Source organism: Hyperoodon ampullatus, assembly GCF_949752795.1.
Source record: "Hyperoodon ampullatus genome assembly, chromosome: 2".
NCBI lineage: Eukaryota > Metazoa > Chordata > Mammalia > Artiodactyla > Ziphiidae > Hyperoodon > Hyperoodon ampullatus.
This window is the reverse complement of record NC_136915.1, coordinates 75033279-75048413: the sequence shown is the minus strand read 5'-3', so window position 1 is coordinate 75048413 and position 15135 is coordinate 75033279. Positions and strand designations below refer to the sequence as shown.

The window sequence follows — 15135 nt, the reverse complement described above, 5'->3', positions numbered from 1 at the left end:
TTCTATCCCCTCACTTTCAGTCTGGTGTTTCTCTAGGTCTGAAGTGAGTCTCTTGTAGGCAGTACATATATGGATGCTGCTTTTTTATCCATTAACCAGTCTATGTCTTTTGGTTGAACCATTTAGTCCATTTATGTTTAGGATAATTATCAATATGTATGTTCCTATTGTCATTTTGTTAATGTTTTGGATTTGTTTCGGTAGTTCTTCTTTTTTCCCCTTTCTTCTTTTGTTCCCTTCTCTTGTGATTTGATGACTATCTTTAGTATTATGTTTGGATTTCTTTTTCTTTTTTGTGGGTATTTTTGTTTTGTGTTTACCGTGAGGTTTTTGTATAGCAATCTCTCTATATATAGATACCTTGCATTTGTACTCTGATCCCTTCATGATTACTGTTTTTGATATTATATTTTACATCTAATTGTTTTGTGTATCCCTTAACTGCTTATCATGGATACAAATGAATTGACTTCTTTTGTCTTTTAACCTCCCTACTAGCATTGCATGTGGATGATTTCCTACATTTATTTTATGAAGACTGAACTGTTTTTGAATTTGAGCATCTCTACTTAATAACTTTGTGATTGTGAGCACATTAAATGTACTACTTCAGTGATTTTTAAATTTCTAACATGAGAATAACAGTGCCTACCTCAGCAATTACCCAGAGAATGAAAGGAGATAAATGTTAATTTAACATTTAGCACAGTACCTGGCACATAAGAAGCACTCCTTGAAAGAAAGCTGTTATTATTATTATTTTGAATGATAATAGAGATCCAGGAAAGGTCTTTATGTGTATGTGTGTACTGTTTAGTAATTCTGACCAAGGTTATGGTAAACTGGCTGGAGAAACAGGCAGTAGTGAGACATTTGGAGACTTGTTGCAGAGATGAAGAAATGACGGAGTCTGAACTAAGGAAGAAGAGTTAGAGATGAAAAGACTACAGAGGTTGGGGAGAGACATTATGTGAGGCATTTCTGAAGTGTGCTTATAAGTCTGAGTATTTGCGTAAGGATGGAAGGTTAGAGAGAAGGAGGGGTTAAAGTTATCCTAAAGTCAGGGGCCTGTGGGTGTTGATTAAGAATAATACATATAATGAGGAAGTTTCCAGAGGAAGCTGGTAAGTTTGGGAATAAGGGATGGATTTGGAGACTATCTATTTCCAAATTGGTTGGTGAAGCCATGGGGAAGAAGGAACAATCCAGAAAAACATATAAAGTGAGAAGAGGAAAGATGAGAGGGCCTGGGGGAAAATTCCCCAGTTTAAGTGTTGGACAGTTTAAAAAGTGAGAGAGAAGAATGGTCAGAGGGACCAGGAGGAGGCTTGGAGAGAGTGGTGTCATGGAAGCAAAGGGAAAATACATTTCAAGAAATGAGGGATAGTTATTGAGATAATAGAATGCATAATAAGCAGGCTTATATGTAGTGGCTTCACACATGAAGTTTACAGATTTTTGTAAAAGTCAAGTTCAGTGTGTGTGTGTGTGTGTGTGTGTGTGTGTTGGGAGGATGCTCCACTCCAGGAAGTTATTCAGGAATCCAGGTTGATGCAACCAGACAGTTTTGATCCTCACTTTCTGGGATCACCTTGAGAGTAGATTCCCCATACCAGACAATGAGGAGAAGAAAAGAGCTTCAAGAAAAAAAGGAGGAGGCAAAACTGCTCAAGGCCTGAAGTAGCACAGAGCACATCAAATGAAGAGAACCCAATCACACAGCCACACCTAACTGCAAGTAAGGCCAGGAAATGTAGTCTAGCCGGGGACCCAGGAGGAAGAGGACCTGCTAGTTGTCTCCACCACAGGAAGGTTAAGAAGTTTGGTTTAAAAGAAAACTGAAGAGAGTGTGCAGTTTGGCAAGTAGGCATCATTGGTGACCTCCCTCTGCAAGAATATTTAGCAGACCCCTGGAGGTGGAAGTGCAGGGGCCAAATATAGGGCTCAGCTGATCATAGGAAGAAAACAGACTGCTCTTCACACCCTTGTTCTTTCCAGGAATTAGCAGGAGCTATCATCAGCCTGAATTCTAGTCACCTGGCTGCTACAGGGTGGAAGCTAATCAACAGAATCAGGCCAAAGCTTTCTCTTTCTGCAGGAAACTTCAGGGTGTTGTGATCATTTTGGCAGTGTTCCCAGAGCTCCAGCTTGACTTGTCTGGAGTCCAGCACCTCCCCCCTTCCCGCGGGGGCTGGCAGGGGTCAGCAGGGAAGGAGGCATCTGCTGCCTTGGGTGTGTGCGGTATGTGTGCACACATTCCTGTGTGTGTATCTTCCTGTTTTGTCTATTTGAAGATGACATTTGTACTCTGTCCCTCTTTGGAGAGTAGGGGTCTATGCCGTTTATTTTTGGTAACAAAGTTTAATTCTTAATTTGCTTATTTTCCAGGAGCTAAAACTGCAGATATCATGAGGTGATTCAGTGTACAATCACTGTCATAAGAAATGCCCTTGCATAGGCTTAACTAAAGAAAATAATCATCTTACACAAACACACACACCCCAATTCACATGCTGAAGGCTGTTGTTACAAACCTCTAAGTAGGGCTTTTTGTGGGGGGCTGGCTAGGATAGTGAGAATTCTGCCTCCTCAAACACATGTACTTAATCACCCATTCAGCCTGTAAATTTTCCCATCAGGATATGTAACTGGGTTTCTCCTGGTGGACTGGATTCATTCTTATTAATTGAACAAACATTTATAGAAAGCCTGCTGAATCTGAAGCACCCACTTTAGGCCCTGAGAATTGCTATAAAACTCCCATTACACTATTTTTTTCCTAGGGTATCTTTTAAAGCTACATCATTAAGTGTGCTTTTAGCTGTTTCAAAGTCTGCTAGTTCCATGGGAGAATCTGGCAGAGAGAGAGAAATTTTTTCACCGAAGAGATGAGGGCTGGTGTTATTTTTGTGACTTCCCCAGCTCTGAGAGGAAAGCTAGGCTCTGCATGTGTGGTACAGGCCGTTGATGTAGGTGTTATATGGAACCTCCATCTTCCAAAGTGTTTCTCTGTGAGTCTCTGTGAACTACAAGCTTAGCCAAGCCTTAAAGTCACTGGGATGGTTGAGTCACTAATTTAAACTAGTTGAACTAAGCAGAGAATCTCCCCAACACCTCCCCCCAACACACACACACAATTTGAATTATAATTCATAATTCTTTAAGCATCAAATTTCTCCCAATCTGACACTAATTATAAAAATTCAACTAAAGCATAACCAAATAGAGGAATGGAAGATAGAGAAGAGATTTTGAATGAGATACTGTCTTGTAGTGGTGAAAAAAAAAATCTATTGACATGGAGACGAGTAGGGGTAGAAGGAAGATTTTAGGAAGAAGGTTGATAAAACTAAAGTCCTGGAGGAGAAGAGATTTAAGAGGTGTCAAGCAGGGCAGATGGAAGAAATGAGGTGGGGAAAGTGGGAGACTCAGGACAGAGATGGCCACTGCCAAAAAGGCTGCTTGTGTCATTTTGATATCAAGACTAAGACAGTCTTCAGTTATTCCAAAAGAAAAGTTCTTGGCAAGCAGAAGATCTTTTAAAAATCATCTTGATCATCACCTCATTGTACAAAAACCCAGTTAACTTCCTTCCATTGGGTGACGTCATCTCTCCCCATCCAGAATTGCACACAGGGAGCTTTCATCCTACCTACATGAGCTAAATGGACTCTCAAAGGCAAATGATATTTAATTGATCTTCACTTTTTCTAGCACTTTACAAATTTGAGGTTTTCTACTAGAATGATTTAATATAGTTTTAAAATATCCTCCTTTTAGCTATTTGTGTCCTTTTTGGAGGTGTTAAATGTGGAAGCAATTATCCCCTTCATGACAGGAATTTTTTTTCTTGGCTCAGTAAAGCTTTGTGCTTTGTGACACCTGATGCGTAGGTAAGGAATCAGGCTTAGTTTCTATTAATTTGCAGTTTCTTTCCCTTAGAGACCTGAAGGGGTAGGATGTATGCTTCTCTGAGAGATAAACCACAATCTGTTAAGTGTGTAGGAGGACACTGAAAGTTAGAAAAGATTATGTTCTAGCAAAGTAAAATGTGAAAATCTTCCTTTTGCGTTACTCCATAACCATGGCAGAAAGGCAAAAAAGAGCTGATTAAGTGGTTTCATAGGAAGTAACCTAGAAAAGGACAGTCTTTTGGGTTGAATTACTTCTTGTTAGTCTAAACTGGAATCTTTTTAAGAATGTGTGAAGCATCATATTTTTAGTTGATGGGCCCATGAATTTGAAAGGCTCAGGTTCTTACCAGTGTTCAGAAAGCTGGGGCACCGCCAACAGAGAAGATAAAATAAGCTCCCAGATTTCATCCAGGGTGTCTGATGCGTGCCAAGAAAATGTATTTTTCAAATTCAAAGAGAATAGGTTTTTGTCGTTGTTCATAGAATGATGAGCACACCAGAGTAGATGTTTTGCGTTCTGCCTAAACTGTGGCAGTAGTGAACTGTCTTTGAGAACATGAGATGTTTTATTCCATGTGAAACTGAGGTCAAAACACATTAGAAAATGCAACTGCTTTCTCCATTTTCAGATTCTAGCAAGAAAGTAGATCATTTCAAAGTTGCTAGCAGACTGACACTCCCCAAAGATCAATAAATCTCATCACAGGGCTGGAGGTGGATAGGGATGGCATGTCAGGAGTTTTCAGACCCAATGAGCCTTTGTGAAACATGGGAAGTAGTTACAGGGGGTTGACTTCAAGAAGAAAAGGTCAATTAGGACAAAATCATCAAAATAATTTTATAGAGCATTTCCTCCTGGACAGCCATTTTACTAAGTTACTAAGTCCTTTATGTGTATTATCTTAGACATCTATCATCTCTAGGAAATAGTTATGATTATCTTCTCCTGCAGATGAGAAAATTAAGGTAAAGAGAGGTTAAGTAATTCTATCAAGGAAATACTGCCCATAAATAGGGGAGGAGAGGCATGGAGAGTACTGAGGCTGAATTCAAGGAACCTGAGTCCCAAGACTGTGGACTCAAACATATGAAACCCTGCATCTGGAAATCCTTTTATGATTGAGACTACTGAGGATTCAAAGTCTGGTTGGCTCACATAGATGCTGGTGATCAAGGCCAGCTGTATAGGAAAAGCAGAAATAGATAAAGTTTGCCTTTCGTTTCCCTTGACTTCTCTTTATCCCCCTTCGAGGATTCCCACTACTTGCCCTAACCCCACTTCTGATTGCAAATTCAAGTTTCATTTCTATAGGATTTTTTTTTCTAGAAGGGATTACTGTTGGAAGTAAATTATGATCTTAGTTTATAAAGGCTTAAGGAGTCACTCCTCTAAGGGGTCTTGGTATTTCAATAGGAATTTTTAAAATGATAAAATGTTTTCAAGACACATGGGGTCATTTCTAAAAGTGTTGCTTCAATCTTCATTTCAAACCAACGGGGATGATATTTTTCAACTGGGGGCTCTGTCTGAGCCCTGAATGCACATTGCGGAATGGCGGTGTCAACTTTCTTGTCTCTTGGAAAGTCCTCTTTTATTACAGAAATGGGAAGAGAGAGTTAAAGGAAGGAGGAAACATTTTGAGGATGGGGAGTGATCCAAAAAGGGGGAAGAAAAGCATGAAATCTCATAATGGGGTGCTGAGTTTAAACTCCACCTCTGCCAGTGTCTAGCCATATGACTAGAACGCATGCTGGCAGTCAGGACCTTCTCATTCAGTGTTGATGTCCTCCCCTTCTCACACTGTCACACTGTCTGTGTGTGAGGGTTGAGGGGAGGGGGCAGATCAGGAAGGGAAATGGTAAAGATTGATGGAGGAGAACTGTCTAGAAGAAAAAGACACTAAGTTGTAAGGCTAAGTTGTTAAGGTGAGTCAATTTTACTGCACTCATTCATTCATTTAACGGATACTTATTGATTGCTTCTGTAATTCTCTTGGGTCTGAGACTTACAACTCACTTGGGTCAGCTGTACACTGTTAGAAATGCTGATTTTGCAGAATCGTGTCTTGATAACACTTAGAATCTGATAAACCCAGCCAACCTAAGGCATGAAATCATTGCTGGTATCTTTCTCTTGATCCTGATTCAGATATAGCTTCCAATGAGAACTTCAGTATTTTCCAATTGAGAAAATACCATTTTCTCTCTTACCACATTATCCTAGAACACTGTGACCAGAACAGTTTATTTAATCAGCACATATTTAATCAGCAAATCTACCACTAACTATGGCCACTGCTCTCTCTGGTAGGCACACACATGTGGTTGGGAAAATATCAAAATATAGTCATTATTTACCTACTTCTGAAAGTCCACAGCTCCTGAGTTAACCACAGCAATAGAAATCACACAGGATGATGTAAACCATTGGATTATTAAGAGCTGCCCTGGATTTGTGTGTGTGTGTGTGTGTGTGTGGTATGCGGACCTCTCACTGCTGTGGCCTCTCCCTTTGTGGAGCACAGGTTCCGGATGCACAGGCTCAGTGGCCATGGCTCACAGGCCTAGCCGCTCCGTGGCATGTGGGATCTTCCCAGACCGGGGCACGAACCCGTGTCCCCTGCGTTGGCAGGTGGACTCAACCGCTGCGCCACCAGGGAAGCCCTGCCCTGGATTTTAATTGAGGATTGTGGGTTACATTCTTATTCTTCAACTAAGACCATGCACAACATAGTGATGCCTGATACCTCCAGCTCTTGGCTTAAGATTCAACAGGTCAAAAAGCATAGATATTAGCCTGGACTAATTTCAAGACTGAAAAGAGGTGATCTAAGTCATTCTGCCTTGACTATGCTTTTGGGAGTTTGCACCCAAGTGCCCCCTGAGTGTCCTGGCCTCACCAGCCTGCACATACAAATAAGGCCATGGTGAAGTTAATTCCCATGACCTTGACCTTGTTGCTCTCTCATTACAAAACTGCTGTACCTCTCCAGCCAAACTTTCCTACCTTCTCCCAGCCTGGAGGGCTGTCTCACACATGCTCAGGGAGAATTTTGCATCCACTGAGTACAACTGCTGCCTCACTGGCTCTGCCCAGCATTTGCTGTGCCAGTTGCCACTCCTCCTTGGGAAGAAGGCTGCTTTCCACAGACATTGTACCCTGGGGCTTCCCAGCATGTCACCTGGTGCCATGTGTTCTTCAGGCTTCACCAAACTGCTGGAACTACAGTGTGTTCCACATAGAAAAACAAAGAGAGAATCTTCCCCTCACTAACTCGGTACCCTACCTGTCATCTGGGCCCTGACCTAGAACTGCCAGGCATAAGTAAACAGCTTTTTCAGATTATGCCTCTCTCCCCTTCACCTCCCTGATGCACCTCATGAGGTAATGTAGGGACGGCCGGAGAGACATGTCATCTCCTCCATTGTTTTCAACTCTGCCCACCCTGCCCAGGTCCCCACAAGCCAACTTTGCACCTTCTCAGTTCAGCCAAAAAACAAAGACCTTTATGAGTATCCACATAGGCAATCTATACCTCATGGGTCACTGACCTCATCTTCCCAGTCTCTATTTAGGCTCATCCAGGCCCATGATGCTACCTATTCATGAAATTTTCTGGTGTTGCTGAGTTCATAAACGCAAGGAAGCTGAGGGGTCTGGTGGTGATTGGAGCCATCAGCAGTGTAGACAATCCACATGAGGGTGATCCCCAGTCAAGGACGTCACAATAGCAGGCAGAGGAGCTGCTTTTGAGGAGTTTATTAACTCATTCCAGCATGACTGCCTGCTGAATGAGATGGAGCTCAAAATGTGGAAGGTAATTGGCCTAGAAGATACCTCTTCACATAGCTGAGAAAAAGGTATTTGTTCCTGTGGGCTTCAACACAGCATGTACGTTTAACCTCTGACCTTCAGTCCTCCTAGGGCATGAGAAGGCAGGGAGTTGTGGAATTCAGAGAGAGGGCAAGGCACACCGTCTTCATCATATGGACTTCAGAGGAGACAGGGAGAGAGAAAACACAGGCAGTGATGTAGCTCTTTGTACAAATGTAGTGTGCCATGTTTTAATGACCAGGATCCTCAGGGCTAGGCAGTAAGAAGGCACTGTTTTCTTTATGACCTCATCCCCTCTTACCTTTTGACATAAAACAGGACCTCCAGTCATTAATTCTGGAATAAAAGACCTCAAAATCTTGAAAACAACCCAGTCCGGATTTGAAGGATTCATCAGGGACCAGTTCACCACCCTCCCTGAGGTGAAGGACCGGTGCTTTGCTACCCAAGTGTACTGCAAGTGGCGCTACCACCAGGGCAGAGACGTGGACTTTGAGGCCACCTGGTATGAACAAGTGCTAGGGCCTGGCGCTGGTGGAGGTAGTGTCCGCCCTCTTTTCCAGGGGCCCAGAGTTCATGGAGTCTTCCATCTGAAAGGGAAACTTGGAAGCCATTCAATTCCGCCTCCCCATTGGAAGACATCCCTTCTGATGGATAACAGGAAGAATACTGGTCTTACTTTGAGTTAGTAAATCTGCACTATTAGCTAAGATGCTATTAGATATAATGACCTTGAGTGGACCACCTGATTTCCCTGATCCTCTGTTTTTTAATTGACTAAATCAGTAGTGCTCAAACATGATTGTGTATCAGAATCACCTGGAGGGCTTATTAAACTGCAGGTCACTGAGCCCAACCCCAAAGGTTCTAATTCTGTGGCCCGGAATGGGGCCTGAGAACGTGCATTTCTAACAAACTCCCAGGTGATGCTCATGCTGCTGGACCAAAGGCCACACTTTAAGAAACACGGGATCAAATGAGGATAATGGCCTTGTTACTTCATGGCAGATGCAGAGAGGGCTAAACCAGGCTGACCAACGTGTCCCAGTTTGTCAAGGACTTTCCTGATTTTAACACTGAAAGTCCTATGTCCTAGGAAACCCCTTGGTCCCAGGCAAACTGGGACAAGTGACCACCCGAGGCTAAACTCAAAATGAGATGAAGTTACAGAAGCATTTATAAATGATAAATTCTTTAGCATTGTAAGGTACGACTCTTATTTTAACATCCTCAACAATCAGTGATTAGGCCTCTGAATCCCAGTTTGCTTTTTGAGCAGGTATCTCATTCCTTTGCTGAAGCTCTAATTGTTAGAAACTTCTACCCTGTGATAGCTGGAATCTGCCCCCTGGTAGCTTCCTCCCACTGGCAGAGTGTTACTCCACTCCTTTTATTATGTGATAGGTTGGAAATGCTTGAAGAGAACCTCACCTCAATATTTTTTCTCCTTTTTTCAAGTGTTCCCCATGGGCAGAAGTCTGATGTATTTATGTTGAAAAGGGCACGAAATTGAGCCAGTCGGGGTACAAGCTGGGCCTCCCACTAAGTAGATCATTTAACTTTTAGCTCAGATTCCTCATCTCTAAATTGGAGATAATAATAGTACCTGCCTCAGGTATATTGAGAGAATTTAATGAAGTAATTACATAAAATACTTAGCACACAGCCTGACATGGTAATACCCCTGAAAATGCAGCAATTCAAGCAACGGGCCAAGCCAAGCAGATTAGAATACTAGGAAGTCCTCTTCAAAAATTCTTCAAGCATAGAGGGAAACTTACCCTGGAAGCCCCACTGGGCCCTGGTGCCAGATTATGAAGATAACCTAGTTATGCTCAATAGGTTTATTGACTTGTGTGCATGTGTGTGTGTGTAGGGAAATGGGAAGTTAGGGTTTTTTTTTTTTTTCTTTTTGGCATTACAGGATATTAATCCTCTCTAAAACCAGCAATAAAATTGTTTTTGGGGAGACAGAGAGGGTACCACTTCTTAGCTTCATAATACATTCCCCAAAGACCACCCTGTGAGAGGCCTCAGTTCTCTTTTCTGTGTTTTAGGGACACTCTTAGGGACATTTTCCTGAAGAAATTTGCTGGACCCTATGACAAAGGCGAGTACTCGCCCTCTATCCAGAAGACCCTCTATGACATCCAGGTGCTCTCCCTGAGCCAGGTTCCTGAGGTAGGTTTTGTCACTTGCCATTCCAAGGACTGAGAGAACTTGTGTCTCCTGTCAGCTCTGAGAAAGAGAGTTAAAATAAGAAAGTGGAAGACACATGAAAAATGACATCTGTTGTTGCTCAAAAGCTTGTTATAGCAAGTGAGAAGAGAATTAAAAAATGTAAAAATCTGTCTGACCTGAAAACACAGGCCACTGCTGTTGTTCTTTAGTTTTGTTGAAAATTCTGAGTCTCTTCAACCTGCTACAATTTAGGACACTCAAATGCCCTGAAAGAGGGGTAATTATCCCAAGGGTCTATGTTTCAGGAGAGCCAGAGAATGAAGGATAAATGCAGAGAGATTTCATCCATCCATCCATTCGATATTATTGAATGGTTATTATGTCTCTGTCAGCACATGAGGAAATCAGAGATAAATTAGACATCGTCCCTACCCTCAAGGAGTTCATCATTAAGTGAAAGGAGAAAATAAGTAAACTAACAGTTCAATAGAGAATAGAATATTATGGAAATTCAGAGGAAGTCACCTAACTCCGGTGTAGGGGATAGTGCAAGCCAGGCTTTCTGGAGGAAGAGGTATTTGAGCTGAGTCTTAAGGGACAGGTAGGGGTTATCTGAATTCATACTCAAGGGTGAGAGAGCGGGTAGGGGTGGAGACAGGAAGCAGCATGGAACGGTCATTTACTGCTGAGGCTCTGCCACAAGTGAAGCTCCAGGAGTGAAAGTCTTTCCATGTGCCTAGAGATGAGTTGGGAAGCAGATTGGGAAGCCCTTTGTGGGCTTCTCTGTAGAGTCTGTATTTTACCCTGAAAACTCTTAGGAGCCACTGAGGGATCTAAGCAAGGTGTGGCGCTACCAGATTTGCACTCTAGAAAGACCACTCTGAAAGACATGTGATAGATTGAAGGGATCATGGGCCATAGACAAGAAGAACTGTTGGGAGGCTGTGGCAGAAAACTGGCAATGAGGATGTGAACTAAGGCCATGATGGGATGGAGAGGAACAGCGCCATCCTTAGACCTGGGCACAAGGGACTCCTGCCACGGCCCACACACACCCTCCAAGCCCTCCTCTAGCTATGCCTCTCTCCGCTGGGTGAGGAGTCCATGGGACCAAGGCAACAAACACTTCAGGAGCCCGTGCTTCCCCTTCTAGACCATTCTCTGGATGTTTACATCCCAGAATATCCTGCCCAAATAACCCCGAGACTTCTCCTAGAACCTGTGCAAGCCTGTTCCCCAGATCTAGGCCCTAGAGTGCAGGTCATGCCATCAGTGTACCCTTAAGCCCGAGAGTGAGAAAAGGGGCAAATGTTTGCTAGAGGTATGAATGGGACTTGACATGCAAGCTGGGGTAACCACCCACATGAGTCCAAGAGAGAAGATGGGATGGCCAGGGCTGACGGCTGGCTCTTCCCATGATGCCAGGTCCTGGCATGATGCTGCAAGGAATCAGAGAACTTTAAATTCGATCCTGACCTTCCAGATTGTGAAGAAGGAATATTTGTCAAGTTAGAGGGACAGAATATATCTCACTTGAAAGTACTTTAGCTTGATTCATAACTTTTAAATCTTTAAACATCTGGTATGGGGTCGTCCAATTGTAGTCTTACTCCAGGGCCTGCAAATGTTAGAGACAAGCCTGGAGAGGAGGGAATGGATGGAGGGGGAATTTAAGAGGTTGACGAGCCAGCACCAGGAGGCCAGTTGGATGCTGCAGATGTCCCAGGTTTCTGACCCAAGGAGATTTTACTTTTCTGAGAAATGGATTTCGTACACAGAGAGAAGAGTGGGTCCATCATTTAATAATAGTACTAGCAGGAGAGAACAGTGTCAAGCAGTAGAGGAACATCAGAGGAACATCTCAGAGACAGGTAGAATCTGAGTAATGAGCTAGTGGGTAGTTGGGGGTTGGGGGGAAGGAGTAAGAGAGACAGATTCACAGTTTCCCCATGTAATGCATATTGTTGTCGATTTCAGATAGAAGCTATGGAAATCAGCCTGCCAAACATTCACTACTTTACCATAGACATGTCCCAGATGGGACTGATCAACAGGGAAGAGGTAAGAGAACTTCAAACATATTTAAAGCACATTTCCCCCCACCCACTCTTTACCCCTCTTTATAAACTTGGGATGATACTATCCCCTGTCACAACTCCTAACAGCTGTTGCTTTTGGAATATTTATAGTTGCCACTGCTTAGAGCCCTCTTAGACTCTGGCCTTTCACTATCTGAGGCTGGAGCATGCTAGAAGTGGATGAATACTTATAAAGGAAGGTTGGAAGTTGTAGACAGTAAAAGACAAATAAAGAACAGCGTGTGCCCAAGGAAATAGCTTTGAGATCTACTTCTCCGAAAATTGCCACAGAAGGACACAGCTCCATTATTCTTCTATCATGAAGCGATGAGGAGGAAAAGAAAGATTCTATTTTCATTTTCTTCTATCATCTCTAACTTTTAAGTAGTCAATTTAAGTTGAATACAATATACACACAAAAAATGAAGATATTTGTGTTTCTAGTTGCAATTACAGCAGGCAAGATGAGGAAGTTCATTTTTTGAAAGGAAACCTTGCCTTGAAAAAAGCACTTACCCTGACTTGTTTTCAGCCATGCAAAAGGTTAAGCCAAGTCAGTGTGTCTGACTAGCCAGCCTGAAGTCCCAACAGGTAGCCTGCTGTGGTCAGTCCTGGGAGATCAGAACTGTCCCTTCCCCACTTGGACGACTCTCAGAATGGCAGGTTTTCTCTATTTGATCCATCTTCCCATGGGCTTCTAGAATGCTAAAAAACACCATTCTATTGGCTGCTTTTAGTGTGTAGGGGGAGTGAGATAGGAAGGGACTATCTATTACCATGGCCCTGCTGCTCATATCCTTTGGTGGATAAAGGCCAATGAAGGGAGTCCAAAAGGTCCTACATTCTGGGCCTGCTGATCCAGGAGCCTTATTAGTCACAGCCCCTCTGGCCAGGTACCTTGTTTCTGTTCTGAAAATTATGTTGAGGGCTCCATCAGGCTTTGTACCACTACAGCTGGAGCTGGAGGCTGGGGAGCAGTGCTGGGTAACTAAGGTCATGCTCGGTTGCCAGGTGTAGTTGGTATAGGGCCCTGAGTTAAAGAGGAGTGCAATCTTGGTCCCACTCGCTGTCCACTCAGCTGAAAGGAGAGGCAGCACTATTTACTTCAGAGGAAGGAGAGGATGTAGATTCCCAGAATGCTGTTAATTAGAATGTAAAGACTTTTTTGACTGATTACTTTTTTTTTTTTACCACTATACATTTCCAGAACTTTTTTTTTTTTTCCCGCATTGGGTCTTCATTGCTGCACGCTGGCTTTCTCTAGTTGCGGTGAGCGCGCTTCTCATTGCAGTGGCTTCTCTTGTTGCTGAGCACGGGCTTTAGGCATTTCGGCTTCAGTAGTTGCAGCACAGGGCCCTAGAGCACGTGGGCTTCAGTAGTTGTGGTGCGCAGGCTCTAGAAAGCAGGCTCAGTAGTTGTGGTGCGTGGGCTCTAGAGAGCAGGCTCAGTAGTTGTGGTGCACAGGCTTTGTCGCTCCGTAGCATGTGGGATCTTCCCAGACCAGGGCTCGAACCCGTGTCCCCTGCTTTGGCAGGTGGATTCTTAACCACTGCACCACCAGGGAAGTCCCAACTGATTATTTTCTAAAGGGCAGGAAAGGGACCTGGGCATGTTCAACAAAGGTGAAACCAATGGGCCCCAAACAGAAAGGGTCAGGCATCATGAATAGAGCAGTGCTTAGCTCAGGAGCCCAGATGGAGAGAGGAGGGTCTCCCAGGGCCCCCGATGCCTCGGGCCTGCAGTGATCCTAGCTCGAAGGTGTGCCAGCAGACTGAGGCCACAGTGTCTTTTGCTCAAGAAGTAAGACACGAAGCTTCCTCTGGAGACCTGGAGGCAGGAAGGCCCGAGTCCCTTTGGGCCAGGGCTCCGCATAAAGGCACCCGAGTGACCGAACAAGCTGTCCCCACGTCTGTGTCTGCTCTCTGGGGCTGGCTGGAGCCACTCTTGGGCCCTCACTCAGCAGGTGTGTACATAGTGAGGGCAACATATGAGAAGCCCTCAGTGAGTCAGGACACACTGAAAACAGCAGAGAACTGACAAATGACAGGGTGGGAAGACAGAAGAACTGTAAATGCACAGCTGTCTGGAGCCATTTAGCATTGGGCTAAGAGCCCTGAGGACCTCAAATGTTCCTGAGGGCACGGCAGTATTTAGCATTGACAATGATTGGCGTTCAGAGCGAGTCATCAAGCAAAGGCCAAATTATGTTCACCACACTCTGTTTAAAAAGCAGGGAAATGTAATGAATTTGAGAAACATTTATATCCTGATGATTAAAATTTTTCAAAAAACTCTAATTTTCTGGAAAATCGCCTCAGGTCTCAACTATTGCCAGAAAGTAAGGTATTACCTTGCTTGAAGTAACTACTGTAGGGCCTATACATTTTCCTGTTTAGCAAGTTGTTTTTTGTTGTTGATTTCATATTGATTTGTAGAAAAAAGGGTAGGTCTGTTTTAATGCCTCTGAATTTACCATGTGGTTTTTCTACAGGTCTTGCTACCATTAGACAATCCATATGGCAGAATTACTGGTACAGTCAAGAGGAAGCTGACTTCAAAGCTGTAACATTGTGGCCACCAGTGGGAGTCCATTCTCAGCTGAGGCATTCCTTAAGCCACTTGTGATGCTGGAAATCATAGTGTGTAGCCATGCAAAATTTCAACCTAGTATGTTGAGTTATAGTGTTCATTTTGCACCTATATGAAAGAATTCTTCTACACCTAGCTCAGCAAAGTGTTTCAGAATTAGTAATTATAACATGCTTTGTGGACACAGTTTACTTTACAAATGCTGAGCAGTATTAGAATAATCATAAATCAATATTTCATTTCAGTGGTCTTGTTCCTTCCTATCTTAGAGAAGCTTTAGAATCCATTCATTAAGAAGATAATCATGAATCAATGGAGGTGTGATACCAGTTAATTTTGTGCACAAGTTTAAGAAGCTAGCATTGTTTTCATCCTACTGATGCTAAAACTTGCTCCTTGGTAATGCAGTGATATTAATGACAATATCATATTTTGAAAAATATCACCATTGTGACTTCAATTAGACTAAATACTTGAGTTCTTAAGAATGCTCTAGCATATGTATCATTGGGAGTATATTTCCACTCTAAAAGTACTC

The 15135-nt window shown here is 43.2% G+C and overlaps 1 protein-coding gene across 1 annotated transcript in view; it reads left to right on the top strand.

Annotated features, from left to right (window-relative positions):
* LOC307049250 (uricase) overlaps positions 1–14574 on the top strand; it is a gene marked incomplete at both ends in the record, with an annotated part of 35244 nt that extends 20670 nt beyond the window's left edge. The window contains 4 exons of the mRNA XM_079698704.1: positions 8068–8254; positions 9807–9930; positions 11908–11991; positions 14500–14574. Of these exons, the coding sequence (XP_079554830.1) occupies positions 8068–8254; positions 9807–9930; positions 11908–11991; positions 14500–14574 (470 nt within the window). The remainder of the gene's footprint in view (positions 1–8067; positions 8255–9806; positions 9931–11907; positions 11992–14499) is intronic.
* Positions 14575–15135: the final 561 nt, after the last annotated feature.